The sequence below is a fragment of the Ornithodoros turicata genome, chromosome 6 (assembly GCF_037126465.1).
Source record: "Ornithodoros turicata isolate Travis chromosome 6, ASM3712646v1, whole genome shotgun sequence".
Lineage (NCBI taxonomy): Eukaryota > Metazoa > Arthropoda > Arachnida > Ixodida > Argasidae > Ornithodoros > Ornithodoros turicata.
Window position 1 is genome coordinate 23,002,113 of NC_088206.1, and position 19,110 is coordinate 23,021,222.

The 19,110-nt window shown below is 45.5% G+C and overlaps 1 protein-coding gene across 1 annotated transcript; it reads left to right on the forward strand.

Moving 5' to 3' along the window:
* Positions 1-4,904: 4,904 nt before the first annotated feature.
* LOC135398354 (putative nuclease HARBI1) lies at positions 4,905-5,984 on the forward strand. The gene has a single exon (XM_064629768.1). The coding sequence runs from the start codon at positions 4,905-4,907 to the stop codon at positions 5,982-5,984; it is 1,080 nt and encodes a 359-aa protein (XP_064485838.1).
* Positions 5,985-19,110: the final 13,126 nt, after the last annotated feature.

Consider the following 19,110-nt stretch of genomic DNA (forward strand, 5'->3'; position numbering starts at 1 on the left):
GTTGTTCCCACGACAAAAGAAGTGTCGACAAGCTCAGTGTGGCCTGCGAAGCGTCTGTATCTTCTTTCCTGAAGATGAGAGCAACGGGCGGTGTTGGCCCTCTGGTGACGATTTTGGTTATAGCTTTCGAGGGCCGTGGTTCGATCCGCGGCCTGCTTAGTGTTTTTTTAATTATTATTATTATTATATTCATGTATTTTCTATACTTTATTTTATTTTTTTGTAGAGGGAGTTATGAGAGTAACGGCAAGAGCGTCAGAGTTTTGGCTTAAAGGAGCTAGGAAAGCACATTAATCACTAGCATTTTTTTGAACCAAGTGGTTAATGAGCATATTAAAATGCACCATGCGAAGTAATACTATCAACAGGTGCATAAATATCGCAGAATTCGATTTTGAAAATCGCGACCGTGCGCAACGGTGGCAATACCCGGAACGAGCCGTCGAGCCGCTTGCGTCATTTTGACGTGAGAAAGGTGGAGCCCCTGATTGGTTTCGAAGAACGTCGTCGGCTATTTTTCACTCGGAACCCCGCTGCAACGGTAGAAGACGTTTCTTTTGCTTTTTCTTTGGCTTATCAGATACAGTAAACAAAGACTGGTCTACAGACACTGTTCAAGGTTAGACCGTGAGATTGTAGAAGCCTCCTCATTGAACTCCCCAAGCGAAGTCAACCAAAAATCGGTCAACCTCTCCCCGCTTGAAGTTGCTTTCCTTAAAGCGACCTTCCGGTGTACGTGGATTATGAAAATAAACTTCAGGTGCCAGTTGAACTCTGTTCTGTCCGTGTCTGTGTTTTGTATGCTGTTCGGTATCGTGGTGACTGTTTCTTGTTGTGTTGTTGGTGCAATACGTATAAACAGTGCGGCACTAAGCGCTGCTTCACTTCACGCTATATCACTATATCACAGTATCACAATATACGTTATATCACTAATTCGCTATGATCACTAGTGCCCGTCACTTTGACTAGCAACTTTGTTAGCCATTCAGTTAATTCCTTATTCAGCTGGAGGAGTGTTCTTGCCCATACGTTGTCAGATACAATCCAGTGAAATCTATCGCAATATGCCGTCGCCGGCACATCGTGGCATCAGGAGTTGAACATTCATTGCCTGAGTTACACACCAACATAGCCAAGCAGTGTCATAAGACCACCACAATTTATGGTCAACTTACCAACCATCGAGCTAAACGAGAATTGGCCGATGCAGACTACAAATGTGGACGACTTGCGCGTGGAGACACGCAAGTTTGAGTTCATCTGTGCTCGGCGCCATTTGTTTTGTCACCATATAGTGCATCAGTTTTATCCACCATATAGTGACCGACAACGCCGGTTAAGTTTGCGTCAGACGACATATCAGCGTGCACTGAAACAACACGTGACTAGCGTAAATTTTAGCTGACTATAAAATGCACATATTGCGCGCGGAAAACTGCCAACGGCAAACTGTGACTAACCCACCCATAATATTGCAAGCACACAACTAACCAACCAACATGCCGCCCTGCTAAGACAAATGGCTTCTAAATGTGTCTTTCGTTCGCTAAGGCGACTTGAACACATATAGAAAATTCCTGAATTTGAGTGGTTAAATCGTGATGTTATGTTCTTAATCGCGGCATAACATCTTACGAAGCAGCATTTCCCCTTTTCCTTGTTTCCAGAGCATGAACGTGGGTTTCACGACCATGAATATCGAAGTCCTCCCTTATTCATCCCTTGACAGAGAGAAAGCAGGGTGAAAGAAAACGGAAAGAAAGAAAAGAAAACCAGTCAGCACTGACCCGGATAGAAGCGCGGTCGCCGCTTTCCACTTTTATTACGTCACCAATGACGTTTTTTTCTTTCTCCTCCTCGTTTGACCCGGAGGAGCGAGTCGAGTGGGAACACGCGCGGCGATATTCAAGTGTCTTTTTTTTTCTACGAAAAACATCGCGCACAGAGAAAATTTTCGTGTTAATCATCAAGTTAAGTTACCTGCTTCCACAACGCGTTCGGACCGGAAAATTTTTGAGATGGCTTTCAGAGCTCCTTTAAGCTCCATTCCACAGAACCACGTATATGTGTGCAATATATGTATTTAATATCTCAAAAATCTATCCAATTACAAACAAGATTATTCTCGTCCTTTTGTCCCCACACTGAGGGTTATAGGGTTATATGAGTTACCAATCTGGCCAAGTCTTAAGTTTATTCTTATGCGCCTTTGAAAGCGCGGGGACTCATATTCAACATAATTCGATAGCTTTACCGGTGCGTCGATAAAATTTCGAAAATTTTGATTGTTGAATTTGTAATACCGTTCGGTTAAACACTCACAATGTGATACCTACCTAAGCCACAGGGTTACCAGGAAAGAGAACGAAAAAAAAAAAAAAAACGAACATGTACAATCCAGTGCGGTTTCAAGCATAAGACTGACATTTCGAACACAGTCATCCTCCGGATCATGCCATTGGAAATGGAACGAATATTACATAAACAAACAGAATTAGAAGCGATGCAGTTACCGAAAAACGAACCCTAAACACACCATGTAATGCTTTTTCCGTTAAACTGTATCTATATTTCACGATGAAACAAGAACGACACAGAAACAGCCAAAGTACGCCCAGGTCCATGGAATAACACTCTTCCGTTTCCATCGCATTCAACAAAGGAGGAGAAGAAATCATCGGAAACGGCCTCCTCGTAAAGAATCAAGGAACGTGCGGCATCAAACTAAGCTCCAATCTCACATAGAGCTCTGGGATATTCAGTGGATTAGGCACTGTCCCATTTATTTGACGTACCATAAAAGAGGATATCTCTTCGCACCTGGCGGAGTGGTACCTTGTAAGCCCTGCCTTAGAAGGAAAGGTGACGGAGGTAAATCACGGCCAAGCTATACCTGGATATGACCTCTAGATTTAAGCTCCTTGCCTACAACAGGGCACCTCAATCGTGGTTGATGGCCGCATGGTTTAAGAGCGTTAGACACTGGCGGGCATGAAATTAATTTTCCAGGGGGCTCCTAGCTTTGGCGAAGCTGCATTTCGTCGAGGGTTTCTATTTAAAGTAGGCAACATGCGTGAACCGCACTAGGAGCCGCAGTAGAAGTAGGGGGAGTTATCGGGATAGGCGTACTAGGAATGAGCAGTAACGCACCGTATTACTACAATGTACGCATGATAGCTGCGCTGAGTTATCAGCACGGGCTCTGTTCGCGCGATAAGTTTAGCGCACCCCATATTGTAAGATATAAAAGCTTGTCTGTGCAGTTCAATAAAGAGTTGTCAATACGTGACAACTTGTGACGATGGGATGCAAGTGTGTGTTCCGGGGGCAACAAAATTTATTACGTCTGCGGAAGTGAGGAAGCAAGTCAACGAGAACGCACGTAGTGAACACGGCAACTTGGATTCTTATAAGTACTGACGACCCGTTGCCGGCAAAGTACAGAGGGGGCTGGACACGGTTTAATTTAAATTTGGAAGTAATTGGGTCATCCAATATGTCAATACAAGTATCCAGCCCCTCCGCCACTGTGCCTGCAACTTGGTCATTGAAAAAGAAATACAAAGAGAGTGGACAGGGATAATTACTTTATTTTAAAATCGCTGACGCCACTATGAAGAAAGCAGCAGCATCACCCTCCACTGACCATCGCCGCTCCTTCGTCTTGGTCGTCATGACAGCAGAGCTGTCACGCGGCACGCATCGTATCCCGCACCCAAAGTTGGGTTGTTCGCGACTGTACGACACTCTCGTCGTAACCTAAGGGAGAGACGCTTAGAGACGTCGCCGTGACATCAGTGCTACTCTCGTCCCGCGGCCCAGGGTGTGACAGCTTTTGTGGAAGACAGAAAAAACAATCCAGTGGCATGCATGTGTGGGGGAAGGCAGGCTTGGGCATTGCTGAGAAGGATATATTTATTACAAACAATGACCCATACTTGAGCTAACACTTCCGCACGCACAGGCGGCTAAAGACAAAAAACCAACTGTCACACAAACGCGGGTTCCGTCCAACCGCGCGACGTTTCGGACGGCTGGATTCGTTGCGCAATCTTTCGGGGCTCGAGACTACTACTGCTGCTACTATTGGGAGGGGAATCCTCACATCCCACCCGTGCTTGAAGGGACCAAGTCTCTTGGTTGAAGTGCGATACTGAAGTTCAGTGAAAGGTGGTAGTACCTTAAAGGAGCACTTAGGGCCGGTTTCACCAACGCTGGTTAAGAGTTAAACCGAGATCAAGGGTCCTTAAACTAGAGGTTAACCACCAACCCTGTTTCACGAACGCCGGTTAGCCAAATCTCCCGTTAAAGTTGACGGATTTCTTGATCGCTCGTCAACGGCCGGTTAACCCGTGAGTTAAATATGGCGGCGTTGGTATTGTGGTATTGCAGCGGAAGATTTCGTGGCGGATTTGTGCTTCAGAAGAGAAATTGGTCTCGAAATGAGCATCGTTTCGCAGGGATGTGTCGCAGATGTTGTGAATAAAGTACGTGGATTATCAGCAGCATCGCGGACCCTTGTACCCCATATGTTAGTGTACCTGTCCTTGCATTTCAAGCATTACTTGCTATTCTTGCACATAGATAGCTTCATTTCAGTCGAAAAGTATGTTGACAGCTTTCTTGGGTGTTAGCTGAATGTAACCAGTTCGCACCTCGTTACGAAGGCATACGTGTATGCGTGCGTGTGTTACCGTCTGCGATTATAAACAAAACATAGTTTGCGCTGACACTAAAGAAAACTGATTGAAAAACGTATTTTCACATAAGCAACGCGCGTAAAGAAAAGTAGGTTTAAATGGTAGGCTATTCATTAAGATATTTTAATTATTATGATCGTCTTCAGTATAAATATGTGTCGTCTGCTACAGACAGAAGGTAATCACTTCTGATGCAAAGCCATGGAGTACTTTGACGAGGATCTGGAAGATCTACACCTGAGTTTTCAAGTTCAGCCGTCACGATATTATCCTAGGGACAGCACGGACCCTTTTGTAGCCCTAAATGACAAGCAGTTTCATGACAGATTTCGGCTAATGAAACATACAGTGTATGATCTCCTCCTGGTAATTGAGAAGCACCTCGAGTTTACATCAGACAGGAACTCCTCAGTACCACCAATACGCCAGCTCCTAATCTGCCTCCGTTTCTATGCTAGTGGAACTTTTCAAATAGTTATAGGCGACACGTCTGACATAAGCAAGTCTACTGTCTGCCGTATAATCAAGCGAGTATCACATGTTCTTGCCTCACTGTCACCTCTCTACATGAAATTTCCATCAACGCAAGATGAAAAGCAAAGGACAATGCTCGGATTCTATGACATTGCAGGCTTTCCAGGAGTCATTGGGGCAATTGACTGTACACACGTAGCAATACAGTCACCAGGTGGTAACACAGCAGAGCTGTTCAGGAACAGGAAGGGCTACTTTTCAATTAATGTGCAGTGTGTATGTGACGCTGACTTGCGGATCACCGACATTGTTGCTAGGTGGCCTGGTGCTACCCATGATGCCACAATTTTTGACAGCTCGAGAATTCGAGCCCACCTCGAGACAAATTTAGGGGGTCATTTGCTCGGAGATGCAGGATATCCTTGCAGGCCCTATCTGCTTACACCCTTAGCAGCACCTAACTCTGTTGCAGAAAAGAGATATCAGAACAAGCATGTTGCAACAAGAAACACTGTAGAAAGGCTCTTTGGTGTGTGGAAGAGGAGGTTTCCTGTGTTGAAGATGGGGCTACGTTTGAAGATTGACACTGCTCTGGCGGTAATTGTTGCAACAGCGGTGTTGCATAACATTGCTCAACAAAAAGACAATTGCATGCCTGACATTTGTGAGTCAGTTGTCGAGCATGAATCAGTTGATGTTGTGTGGAACGGTCCCTTAGAGCCAGGAGCCACAAGCGCTAGAGCCCAAATAATTGCAAACTTTGCAAGGAGCCGTGATGATCTGCAGCAGCTGCTACCAGAATGGTGATAAGCAGGACACATGAAGGACGCATAAGATGCAGGCTAGCTGGTTGTATATGATGGAAGAGGCATACACACAGGACAACATATTTTCAAACAAAACAATTTTTTATTTCAAACACGGTGACCGTAGGCAAAGGAACCTCAGAAGAGTAAAGTGGGTTGACACAGAGGGCACACTTACACAATTTCCTTTGCTCGTAATCTCTATAAACGCCTACAAGGGGCTTTCTGTCTTAGGTCATCCCTGAATTTTGGCATTCCTGAAGATGCTTTGTGAGCTCAGAACTGGTAACACTGGAATCGACATTTTGGTTATAATCTGATAATTTTTGGAGGGGGCAAAAAGCTCTTGTGGAAGCTCACAGAGATAAGCCGCAGAGGAAATTGTGTCAGTGAGCCCTTCATGTTCTCTCACTCACTCTTCTGAAGTTTCTTGTCCTAAAGTATTCAATGTGATTTTGCAGCAATAAATACATTGTCGTAGAGGGTATAGACATTGTTTATGGTTACGTGTTCCCACACTCATGCATTTAATTGTCTTCGTTTTATTTCCAAGTCCAGCTGAGCTGACTCAAGGAGTAAAGCCTTGTACTCTGTGTCCATCTGTGCGTGAATCAATTTTTCCTTAGCTATGGATTCCTCGAGCTTTGCTACGTCCAACCTCTTCTGGTTTAGTGTGATTTTTGATTTTGCTAGTTTTCTGTACCATAATGCAGATCTCTGTGCTGGCTGCATCACAGAGCGTCGAGGTGGCGCAGGCCTCCTACGTGACGAGGTGTCGTGCACTTGCCTGCTTGTCCCTGGGACACCTGGTAGACATGGGGCTCCTGCTGTAGCGGCTAGAGTTCCAGAATGAGATAGTTCTGTGGTGGCCTGTCCTGTTGAGGTTGAGGTGCCTTGTTCATGTGTGTCCTCATTCCACAGATCTTCACCGCTGAGACATGCCTCAGAATCAATCCGACGCTCCTGTAATATAAAAGAAGAATGCAGGCTTTGCATCAAGATCTATGATGTAGATGCGGGCTAGCTGGCGGACAAACTAAATGATAGGCAAGCCTAGCTTGGCTTGCCTATGAATGCATTGCATCAAGGATGCCATTTTGATTTTCATATGAGGTCCAATGCCAGGAAGAACAGCAAGAAGAGCAAATGTTTGTTCTTTGCCTTGTATAAATCTCTTGTACAGGTCCCGACAAAGGTTATGGAACACTGGAGTGGCGTATATAGTCATCTGAGCGACACGGTTGCTACAAACAGGAGCAGACAGACTTACAAACAGGTGACCGGGTACTCGACGCACCACACAGTACGTGTGTCCACTCCCATTCGCCGCTAGGGTGTTGCTGAGATCAACAAATACGTCGCTCTAGTGTTCCGTAAACTTTTGTTGGGATCTGTACATCTCATAATATTTCAACCCCTGAGACTAGGGAAGTATGAAAACAAATGACAAGGACAAAGTGTCCAAGTTGAGACTGTCGATGTGTGTGTTTTGTGCCTTCCTAGTCTGTGGATTTTCATATTACGAGTTCTAATCACCAGCTCACTTGCTTTCTAGCCATTCTCTCTCGAACACGACAGCAAAATGCTTTCAGCTCTACAGAACATAACATCATTGAACGGAGTAAAATAAGCAAAAGGCTTACCACAGGAATCTCGTTTGTACCTGTCCCATTGATAATGACATCTAAAAATAAAGAAGGTCAATTCCATTCAGCTGAGAATTACGCATATCCAGGATAACAAAATAACTGAGCAGATGTAAATACCAAATATTCTTGAAGCATCCGAGTCATAGGAGTTCTGCAGTGGCTGTAGATTTCCAGGTACCAGAGAGGCAATCTGAATTGTTGCACTGGAGAGCGGTGATGGACCCCCCCCCCCCCCCCCCCCCCCCAGTGCGAAACACTGCATTCCGGTGCTTTGCTAGTTCCTTACGGGATTTTTTCTTCTGATTTTCGTAGCAGTGCTTCAACTGCTCAGTGACCCTCAAGTGCACAGTTGATAATGCATTAAACTCCGATGTTAGCTTCTTCCACGTAGCGTTTTTTTGCTCAACTGTCTTCCCATCAGTTTTCTTGTTTTCAATTACAGTTCTATATTTACTGACGAGGTCTAGCAGAGTAGATATCTCACTTTCGGTAAAATTCGGGCTTCGTTTCGCCATCGTGGGAAAATAAATAGCAATACCTATAAGGCAGAGCTTCGAAAATGCTGTCGTCTGCGAAATAACAGACCATAATACCAGGTAAGATGATTGCATTAGAATAATTGCTAAAAACGAGTGAAAAACGCTGTTCTGCCTCTTTTATTGCAAATAAATTTACAGGCTCTTGTACATGCAAGCGTTCCTAATTATGTCTGCTTCTCAGTGCTGCTTGTAGTACAGTAATGCTATCTCCACGGAGCCAGGCATTGTGGGAGGGGATGTAGACAAGCTTACGAATTGCTTACCGCAGTACAGACACGTAAAACAGCAAAGATACACACAATATTTTCGTGGCACACCGGTCGGTAGCATGGAACGACGCAAACCGAACACAGTACGTCACACAATCTCCAAAATCCGTGCACAGTTGTTTGCAGTCATGACTTCAGCGTACAGCGTAGCTGTATGTTGGACGTAAGCAGCTTGGCAGCACAGTGTGGCAACATCTCCTGACTGGAAAACTTACAATCGTCGCACACGCAGTAACCAGGATATCCGCACTGTAGCACTCGCAAGGAAGTTGTGTACGCACACCAAAACTATCCTAATTGTTGTACTTCGGGTACTGCGTAGATGCAAGAAGCCGAGAAAACGGAGAACAAAACCGCTCCCATGCTGCCACCTGGCGACCGTACCGGAAACCAACAATCTAACCAATGAAACTCGGTCTACATGCCAGAGAACCCGATTAGTAAACTGGTCATCCTAAACTCACAGTTTGAGTTCGTGAAACGCAGTTAAGTTAAACTGCAGTCAGCGTCATCGCGCGCCGTTAGGTGATCTCAGTTTAAGGCTAACTTTAACTCGCGTTGGTGAAACCGGCCCTAAGGCGCGAAAGAACGATGACCGTAGGTGACCTACAGATCGAGTGCGAGGGGTCTGTTCCGCACACCTTTGAAAAATCTTTCTCCTCGTCAAAAAAGCGCATCGCAGAACAAGAGGACGTCGTGACGTATGCTACTTCCCTCACGTGACCAGTGACGTACAGCCGCACAGCTCAAGCATATATAAGCGGCGCGTAAGCTGCGAAGAAACAAAAACAAAGAAATAAGGCACGGAGACTTCACTACGTCACGAGAGCATCGTGTCGGCCGTCCGCGAGTGCTTTCTCCGACTGTTTTTTTTTTTTTTTTTTGTAAATTCGATTGCACAGCTATAACGCACCGCAGTGCGAAAATATTTTGCATGGTGACCCCTGGTGGACTGCTTGACAGACGAGGCAGGATTTCGAGTAATGCTAAATGTCACCTCGTCACCTTTAAGTGTTTGGGGCACCGTCTCACTCGCTGGAGTCGTTCATCCTGTGGTTCATCTGCAGGGCTCTAAAGCGCAGATTTTACGTAGGACTGCGAGGAGTGTTCCATTGCTTCTTTCAACGAGCTCGTTACCTTCGGGTCGGTAGGGTGTGGAGTTGTGAAGCTCAACATTATGCAACCGCATAAAGCGCTTGAACTCAATGGACTCGAAGGCGGAACAATGGTCCGAGAGACACTGATCTGGCGTGCCATAGCTGCAGAGGACATGGTGCAAACGTTCAATAACGAGCCGTGCTGAAGTTGAAGCTACTGCGGCTGGAGCAATAAAGCGAGTCGCAAACTCAATGACATTCAATATATAGGTACCAGAATTGCTGGGAGGCATGTTCACAGGGTCACTGGCAATAGTGGAAAAAAGTACGTCGGACGTGGGCATCCTGCCTAGAAGATCTACACCACGGGATGTCAGGCGAGTGTATTGTTGGCAAGTCTGACAAGATGACACATAACTCTGAACTGGCTGTTCAACGTTGGGCCACGAATAGCGGTCTTGAACTTGTTGAGTTGTTCGTAGCGCGTCAAAGTGTCCTGCTGAGTCGTGCAATATGCCTGGAGGACTGCTGGACGTAGCACTGTAAGAGCGACAATGGCATGGACCGACGATACAAAATATTGCCCATTAAAGTGAACTCGGCGGGTGCATCTACCTTTGCAAAGCACTGACGAATGGTGATGCACCCTTGATCTTCCTGCTGTACAACAAAGAGCAACTGAGGAGAGTGTAGTAGCACATGATAAGCGGGACAAGTGGTCCGCTACCACATTCTGGTGGCCGGGGCGATGCTGTATACCAGTGAAGTGGCCTAAATCAACTTCATGGCGAACAAATATCTCGTTATGTTGAGCCAAAATATTGCTTATTGCAGACTGCTTTGCTGGGTGACAGCTGGTCTGCAATGCGGTTCTGCGGGAGATCCGAGTGGATAACGGCAGATACCGTGCCAGTTAGTTGGGCTGGGGAAGTGGCACTGGTGCTACTTGAGGGCAATGGCGAAGTTTTCAGGTCGAAGACTTGCCGGGTGGCTGTTCGGGCGACGGCAAAATCTCTTTTTGTAGGCAGGCTTGAGACATAGCATATACTTGAGTAGCGAAGCTGGAGTGTGCAAGGATGACTGCGTTAGCCATCTGTGGGGCCAGTTTTTGTGTCGCTGTACGATCACACCTGTGTTAGCATGCTGGATCTGGACAGGCTTCGGAGGCTCTTAGACGAGACGTGCTAGTCTTCACCAAGTTTTGAAACTAGTCTTCACCAAGGATAGAGGGAAGAACATTGTTTTCCAAAACGGCAGCTTCGACGATTCCCGAGATTCTACAGCTCCCCGCAACCTTAACTTGAACGCGGCTTCGAGCGGCGGAGCGGGAGGAGAGACATCCTGGTGGGATTCAGCTGAAGTATTGGGAGAGCGCGTTTCGGGCTGTTTTCATGTCGCTATATTTCCAACTGCTCGGGACCGTCACCACATCCTTGCATAATTGAAAAACTGGAATACAGGTTGACATACTTTTAGCGTGACACCTACACGTAAACTTAAAGAGGTTGCGACAGGATATCCTAGGTTATCCCAGATAAACGTAAAAGACGGCTCTTCGCACTGATCTGGACCTGCATTGAAAGTTTCACAGCGAAGAGGGTAATAGAAGAGGAGAAAATGGGCACCGCGAATACCGAAACTCACGCGGCTTTGACATCACAGGCTCCGCCGACGCCAGTGAGGCAGTGCATGAGATGTCACGTGCTTACGGCTCCCAATGGCAACTCTGATGTCTCTGACGTCTGCGCTTGCTTGGAAGTTAGTTCGAAGGCTTGTATCTCGCTAAGTACGACACGTAGAAGAATATTTCTTTTTCCTCAGTATTCTGGCGTGCAATACAAAGCGTCCATGATGTAATGAACCACATGTATGAATGTGTCCCAACCTACTTAAGTACTGAAAGAGCTTAGAGGGAAAACCAGCGGCATGGCCGAGTGGGCTAAGGCGTCCGCTCGTTGGTGGTAACCAAGGTCGTGCAGAAGACTGGGAGGTGGTGGGTTCGAATCCTACCTCCGGCTGTGCTGTCTGAGGTTTTTCCTGGGTTTTCCGAAGACCTTCCAGACGAATGTCGACACAGTTCCCCCTGAAGTCGGCCCAGGACGCATACTAATCCCCCCACTCCTTCCTGCTGTCCTCTCTCCGTCTGTACATATCTGTACGCTGCTCATGGCCACAGTTGCTTCGCGGCACTCACAAGGAATAAAAAAAAAAGCTTAGAGGGAACATGATTTGAGGGTGATGGCTAGGTTCCTACCTGCAAAATGTCAACCACGTGATTCGGGTCTTTTTTATATAATCGTTCCATAATAATGCCGCTCGTGGACCAGCAGCAACAGCCGCGACCCGGGAGGAGGACGAACTTCTCATTGCTACCAGAGCTTAATCAGCGCTTTCTGAATCAAACGAATGTGTGGTGTTGTGTCCATCCTCGTTTATTTCGTTTCAAGTTCCATCACTGATGATGCATTCGGGGGAACAAGATCGTTCTTAGCTGTCAACGCGGCCACGCCTCGGATATCGCCGATATTAGCGATATCACCTAGCGCATGTCGCATAAACATCACAAACAATCACGATCTCAATAATAGGATTCAGAAAGCAACGGCAGCCTTCGAAGCATTTCAGTAACAACGGACAACCCTACACCGCTAGTGGAACACCCGGAAAAGCGCTCTATCAGTAGTTCAGCTGAATCCCACTGAAGTGGCTCTGCTCCTGCTCCGCCGGTAAGCCGCGTTCAAGTTAAGGTTGTGGGGAGCTGCACCGATGACTATTCTGCGTAATGCTGTGCCTGCTGGGAGGACTGTGCTACCTCCAACAACAGCAAGAGGAGGCATAGTACAAGGTTTCAACATATATGTAATCCGAGATGAGGGACTTGGAAATGAACGTGAACTGAGAGTCTTAGTCTGGGAAAGCTTCACGTTCACCTATTCCAGTGACAGTGGCTGTGAAAAATGGGCATTGTAGTTGTGATCCCTCAAAGGCTGTTGGGGTGCTGTGTAACGCAAGTAGGTGTGGTGGGCTTGAGTTTTTTGAACACGTGGGCTGAGAACTGGTGGTACGCGAAGGGCACTTTGAAGCCAAATGTTCTAGGTTTTGAAGCCAATGTCCTAGACGGCCTTTGAAATGTCCTGACCGCTGCGGAAAGCTGGGGCACCATATTGTGCAGAAATAGCTTCGTACTTGGCTTCGTGCTGGTCTGTAGGCAAGTCTGCTATGAAAGGGCGATGTTGCAGGTTGCTGACACGATGGGGGAGTCTGAGAGTTTTTGTATCGACTCTCCTCTGTTGAAGTTGATGGTTTAGGCTTGGCTGCTCCACCAACATGGGACTTAGAACGTGTGTTGGAAGGACTTTGACTGCGGTGGTGGTCTTCCGTTATTGGAAGATGGCTGGTATTTGTGAATGCTGGAGCGTACGGTCCAGCTCAGTGCAGATTCTAAGGAAAGTGTCCACAGATAAAGGACATTGCGCTGCGATGCTTGTGGCGGCAGACTGGGACATGTGAGAGCCAACCACTGTTCAATTCGGCCTCACCGTCATAAGCCAGCAGTGGCGCCGCTACATGCTTATAAGCGCGCGCCACGTGCTGTTCTGAGTTCTTTCATTGTACGACGTTCATCACCATACGTCGTTAGTCTGTTGGATCCTCGCTTTAGCTCATTCGGCCCTTCATCACCCAGATTGCTAGGTATATCTTTATTGTATTTCATTGTATGTATCATACCAGAGTGTTAGTAAACTGTCTGTGTGTTATCCAAATGCCGTATTCCTGAATCTTATTTTTGAGTTTGGCAGATAGCCAGGGACATCGGGTCCATCACCAGCGTTAACACCTTTCTTCACCCCTTTCCCTTGGTCTATCTTGCCTCACATGGCGCAGTCGACAGGATACGGCAAGTGATTCTTCAGACTTTTCACTTCTGGTTGATACTGTATTAATTTTTGCAAGTACTTCGACTTCGAAGTCTTACGCTTTTGACGTAGTACGAAAGGCTTGTTCGATTTAGGCTTAGTCTCATCATTCGAACGCATTGGATTGCAATTTTCTATCGGATTGCAACAGTTCTATCCCTTCGTAACATCTAGTTCTCTTTTTGTCACGCATTAATTGCGTCTTCAGTTTTTTCGTTGCATTTGTGCATTTTTCAGTTGTTCGCAATTTCGAACGCGACGTTCGATGTTAGGTTCTGCTGGTAACACCTGTCTGGAGCTTGGTTCAGTATCTTTCCGTCTCTCGGTTTTCGTTGTGTCTTAACAAATATCATCTTTTGAGTTTGTTCTTTCATGGAGAGTTCAAAGGTGTTGAGACTTCTTTTGCGTCCAGCACAAGAGTTATTTGAAGAGTGCGTCTCACGTAATCTCACACTCCCAGAGAACGCTGATCCTCGTCAAGCAGCAATTCTCATCATGGAAGACGACGAAAGGAGGAAACATGCATCTACGAGTGCTATTCCCACCAAAGACAACGAGGAATACCAAACATCGGAAGAATGCGAATCATCCGAAGATGAACATCAGGATGAACAAGCCTCACCAACAAACAAAACAAGTAAGAAGACACGTACCGTGAGTTCCTCTGCTCCGATCACCATCGATCAGTTAGCTGAGATTTTCAAACAGGTGGTTTCCACACCACAGAGGATAGTAACCACCCCCGATCTTAGTCAGACATTGAAGTTCTTTTATGGCCGGCCCAACGATGATTTTCGCGCATGGCTTTCATCAATTGAGGTGTTACGTATCCAGTACGGTTGGGACGATTATACCGCCTTAGCCATTGCAAAGAGTAAGCTTCGTGGTGCGGCCAAGGATTGGGACGATGGATCCGGAAGAAGTTGTGTCACATGGCAAGACTGGGTCAAAGGTTTGAAAGATCAATTTGATTATGATCCAGATCTACCAGATTGGAATCGCGATTGTGAAGCTAGAGTACAGAAAAGTGAAGAATCTATTTCTGACTATACGCAATATTAAACTATATTTCACGCAAAGATTAAAATACTCTGCAAGTGCCCTTACCAGCTCAGGGAACGTGACAAGATCCGTTACATCACCATGGGTCTGCAGAGCGAGGCAACGAGGACAAGTCTCACTTCCTACTACATGTCTACTGGATGTGACTGTCTCACTCTGATCAAGCTGGCACGACAGATCGAACCTTCTCAGAAACACCGTGATCGAAACTGGCGTCAACAAGGAGCCAAGCCAAAGGACTACACGAAGAAGGAACATCAACGTCAGCAAGGCTTTTCGTCCACATCACAGCCTAAGTATTCATCTCGGCAAAATGGTGAGAAACATTCTCCTACTTCCACCAAAACATCGGACAAATCAAGCCTAAAATACAAAGACCCAAAGGACTACACCAAATATCAAGACAAAGACAAGAAACACAGCTACACTGCTTCAATAAGACACGACTTACCATCTAGACACCCCGTGAGACCCGTCATTGAGATTCTTGTAAACAACACACCGGTCGACGCCTTGGTTGACACGGGTGCAGACATCTCAATTTTAAGAAAACAGGAAGCAGAGCTTTGGGGTATTAACATAAAACCATGGAGTGACTCAGCAATGATCGCCGTCGATAACGAGTCCATGCCGTTCGGCGAAGCCGTCGTGGAAGTGAAGTTAGCGAACACAACTGTTTCTCTTCAAGTTGCTATCGTCACTAACATCATATATCCTTTCATACTTGGTAGCGACTGGCGCACATCTGCCAAGCTTGGAATCACTGTTTGGCCTAATGGACACGTCTCCATCCAGTCACCTCCAAAGTCCCACCAGGAGAACATCTTCAACAGCATGTTCTTAAAGAAAGACTTCCTCCAGGAACTTTCTCCATCTCACGCTGAAGAATTTCAACCCATACAGGAAAGGATCTTCTACAACACGACATCCAAGGATCAAGACACCTCGACAGACATCAAAACACATCACATCCTTCACGCTTCCAACAACGTGCAAGTAAACAACAACAAAGCCTCGACATCAACGTGTTCATCAACACAACGTAAATCTACACCAAGGAACTGTCCATTCCCACTTCTCCCTGGCACCAACATCGTGGCACCCCAGGACGGCCCCAACATCGTGGCATCCCAGGACAAGGTGAAGATACCATCTCGTCAAGCAACATCAGTCTCCGCAAGAACAAGTTCGTCAAACTGTTTTCCGGCGAACAGCAGTGTTTGTGAACGTGTTAGTGAATTCCGCAATGTTGTCGACCTTCATAGAACACAGCCATCACAGGTATGTGAAAATGTCATGTTTCATAACGACGAAAAGGATGAGTCATCTGACCTCCTGCTTGTGAATACCGTACAAGTCAATGACATCATTCCTTTGGATAGGGTTGTTGTACGAGAGTCGGATGCAAAAACCGAAGTACAGCATGCTGAAATCTTGAACTACTTGGACAAACGTAAAGACAAAGTAACCTCAGACATAAATGACACACAGCTTAAGAAACTCCATGACATCATTCTTAAGCACGCGAACGTGTTTTCTAAGCAAAAGTATGACATCGGATTTTGTCCAAAGACCGAACATTGCATCGATCTCTCTGACAGCATTCCTGTTCGCGTAAAGTCTTACCGCTACTCATGGAATGACAGAAAATTCATCAAAGAAGAAATCGACAACTGGCTTAAATTAGGTCTTGTTCGAAAATCTGAGTCTCATCACGCTTCCCCAGTTTTCGTTGTTGATCAACCATTCCATCCGTCAACACCACGCAGACTTGTTGTTGACTACCGTAAGCTAAATGGGAAAACCGTCAAAAGAGTGTATAGTATGCCTCGAATTGATGATACTGTTGACAGAGTAGGGAAAGGCAAATACTTTTCCACTATGGACATAAAGAAAGGTTACTTAAACATCAAAATAAGGGAATCTGACCAGCATAAGACAGCTTTCATTACACCTGACGGTCTTTACGAATTCGTTCGAATGCCTTTTGGTCCAACTGGTGCTCCCGCCACTTGGCAAGCAGTAATGGATGAAGCCTTTCATTCCCTCAAGTGGAAGGACGTTGTAATTGTCTATTTCGATGACATCTGTATCTACACTTCCACCATAGACGAACATCTCGATGTTCTTGACCAATCTATGTCCATACTGGAAAATTATGGTTTCAAAATCGAGATCAATAAGTGTCAGTTCATTCAGACCCATATAAAGTTTCTGGGTTACATTGTATCTCATGAGGGTAAACTGCCAGATCCGGAGAGGTCAGCTGCTGTTGACAAATACCCCGATACATTGAACACAATACAAGACGTAGAGATTTTTGGGCTTTGCTTCTTACTTTCGCAAATTCATCAAAGGTTTTGCTGAAATTGCGCGACCTCTATCACTCCTCTTGCGAAACAAGCAACAGTCCAAAACCACTGGCAAAACGAACATTACATCAGAGTGGACACCTACACACACTGAGGCTGTACGTAACCTCAAGTCTCTTTTAAAATCTCCACCTATTTTGGCTCATTTTGATCCAGACAGAGAAACTCATGTCTATGTTGACGCTTCAGCGAAACATCTAGGAGCGTTCATCTCACAGAAACACGATGGAAAAGAGTATGTTGTTGAGTATGCCAGCAGAGCAACCAACACAACAGAGGAAAAACTGCATTCAAACATGCTCGAATGCATTGCTCTTCATTGGGCACTTACAGACAAATTTCGTATTTATGTGTACGGGTTGCCTATCGTCCATGTTTGGACAGACAACTACAGTGTCTCCTTAATGACCAATGCACAGCAAATCAATAGAAAATTTGCTCGCATGGTTCTCGATCTTCAAGAACTTCCTCTGAAGATTCACCATCGTTCGGGAAAAACCAATGTTGTCGCTGATGCTCTATCACGCATCCCACAACCTTTGGTTGCGTCACTAATTCTCACTGCCGAGAATTCTCATCTCTCCAATCACCAACAGTCAGATCCGTCGTTATTAGAGATTTTTGAAGTCCTCAAAAATCCTAATATTTCTTCTCGCAAAGCTGAGAACATGAGGAATACATTCATGTTGTTGAATGGCATACTCTGCCACAAAACCACTCAACAAAACGGACTGACAAAAACAAGGATTGTCATACCAGAATCTCTTAGGAAAGAGATATTGCTTAAGTTTCACGATAAACGTGGTCACATGGACAAATTCAAGACCAAAAGCAGTATTCTGAGTAAATACTGGTGGTCGTCCATTAATAAGGACGTCAAAGAGTACGTCCAGGGTTGTAACATTTGCCAGCGCTTCAACAGACAAACATCGAAGCCCGTGGGATACTTACATCCTCGACCAATTCCCACACAACCTTTCACCACAATATCCCTCGATCACATTGGTCCACTTCCGGAAACAGGAAATGGAAACAAGTACATCATTGTATGTGTTGACCACACTACACGCTTTGTAGTAACACAGGCTGTGAAATCAACAGCATCGTCACATATCATACAGTGCATTAAGGAAAAGATCAACACAACTTTTGGTATTCCTATGACCATTGTTTCTGACCAAGGTTCAGGTTTCATGAGTCAGAACATGGAAAAATTCCTAACCACAACAGGAATTGAACACACAACTTCTTGTCCTTATTTCCATCAGGCAAATGGTCTCGTGGAAAGTTCTGTAGCCACCATAAAGAATATTCTCAAAAAATATTGCTTTGAGAATCCGTCAAAATGGGACCAATACATTGCAAACACCACTTCTTTCATAAACACTTCAAGACAAGGTTCTACTAGATTTTCACCACATTTCCTTCTCTTTGGATTTGAACCTCGTATTGAAAACGAGATTCAGGTTGGTGTAATCGTTGACGACATGTCGCGACTTCAGAGCATTGAAATGCTACACGACATACGTGCAGAAGCACGGGAAAACCTAGGAAAAGCTCTATCCTCTCAGAAGAGACGTTACGACTACGGTCGAAACCCATCGCAGGTCTCTGCGGGTGACTTAGTTTGGATAGAATCCTTTTCAACTTCACCTTTTGATCCTAAGTACAAGGACAAGGTATTCAAAGTTATTTCCACTCATCCCCATGACATTTGTACTGTTCAAAGTCTGGATGAAGGAATAACAAAAACAGTTCATGTTTCACAAATGAAACTGTTCAAGGATCAGCCAGATTGGGATCCTGACATTACGTTTCATGATATAGACAGTGACGAGAATGTCTCTGTTCATCAAGACAGTTCTTCAGAATCCGAAGAAACACTTAGTCCACCTTACACGACAAGGTATGGACGCGTCACCAAACAAAGGGTACCATTACATGCGTACGACCTTGTTTGACTGTTTCAAAGTACACACATTCCATAGGGACGCCTTGGTGAATGTCGTCCATTCATGGACAGGGGACGCTCTGGTCCATAAATGACTTTGTACTACATTGCTTTAAATGTACCCAGTTTCTGCAATATGAATTTTTGCGGTCATTTTTGTGTTTTTCGCTTTGGGTTACTTCCACATTTCTTAGTTACTCACGCACACAGCCACACACGCTTACATTGTTGCTGTTTAGCATTTCCCTTCTACTGACCTCTTCAGATCAAC

Excerpts from the sequence above, each read along its gene's own strand:
- LOC135398354 (XM_064629768.1), top strand. The coding sequence starts at position 4,905 with ATGGAGTACTTTGACGAGGATCTGGAAGATCTACACCTGAGTTTTCAA.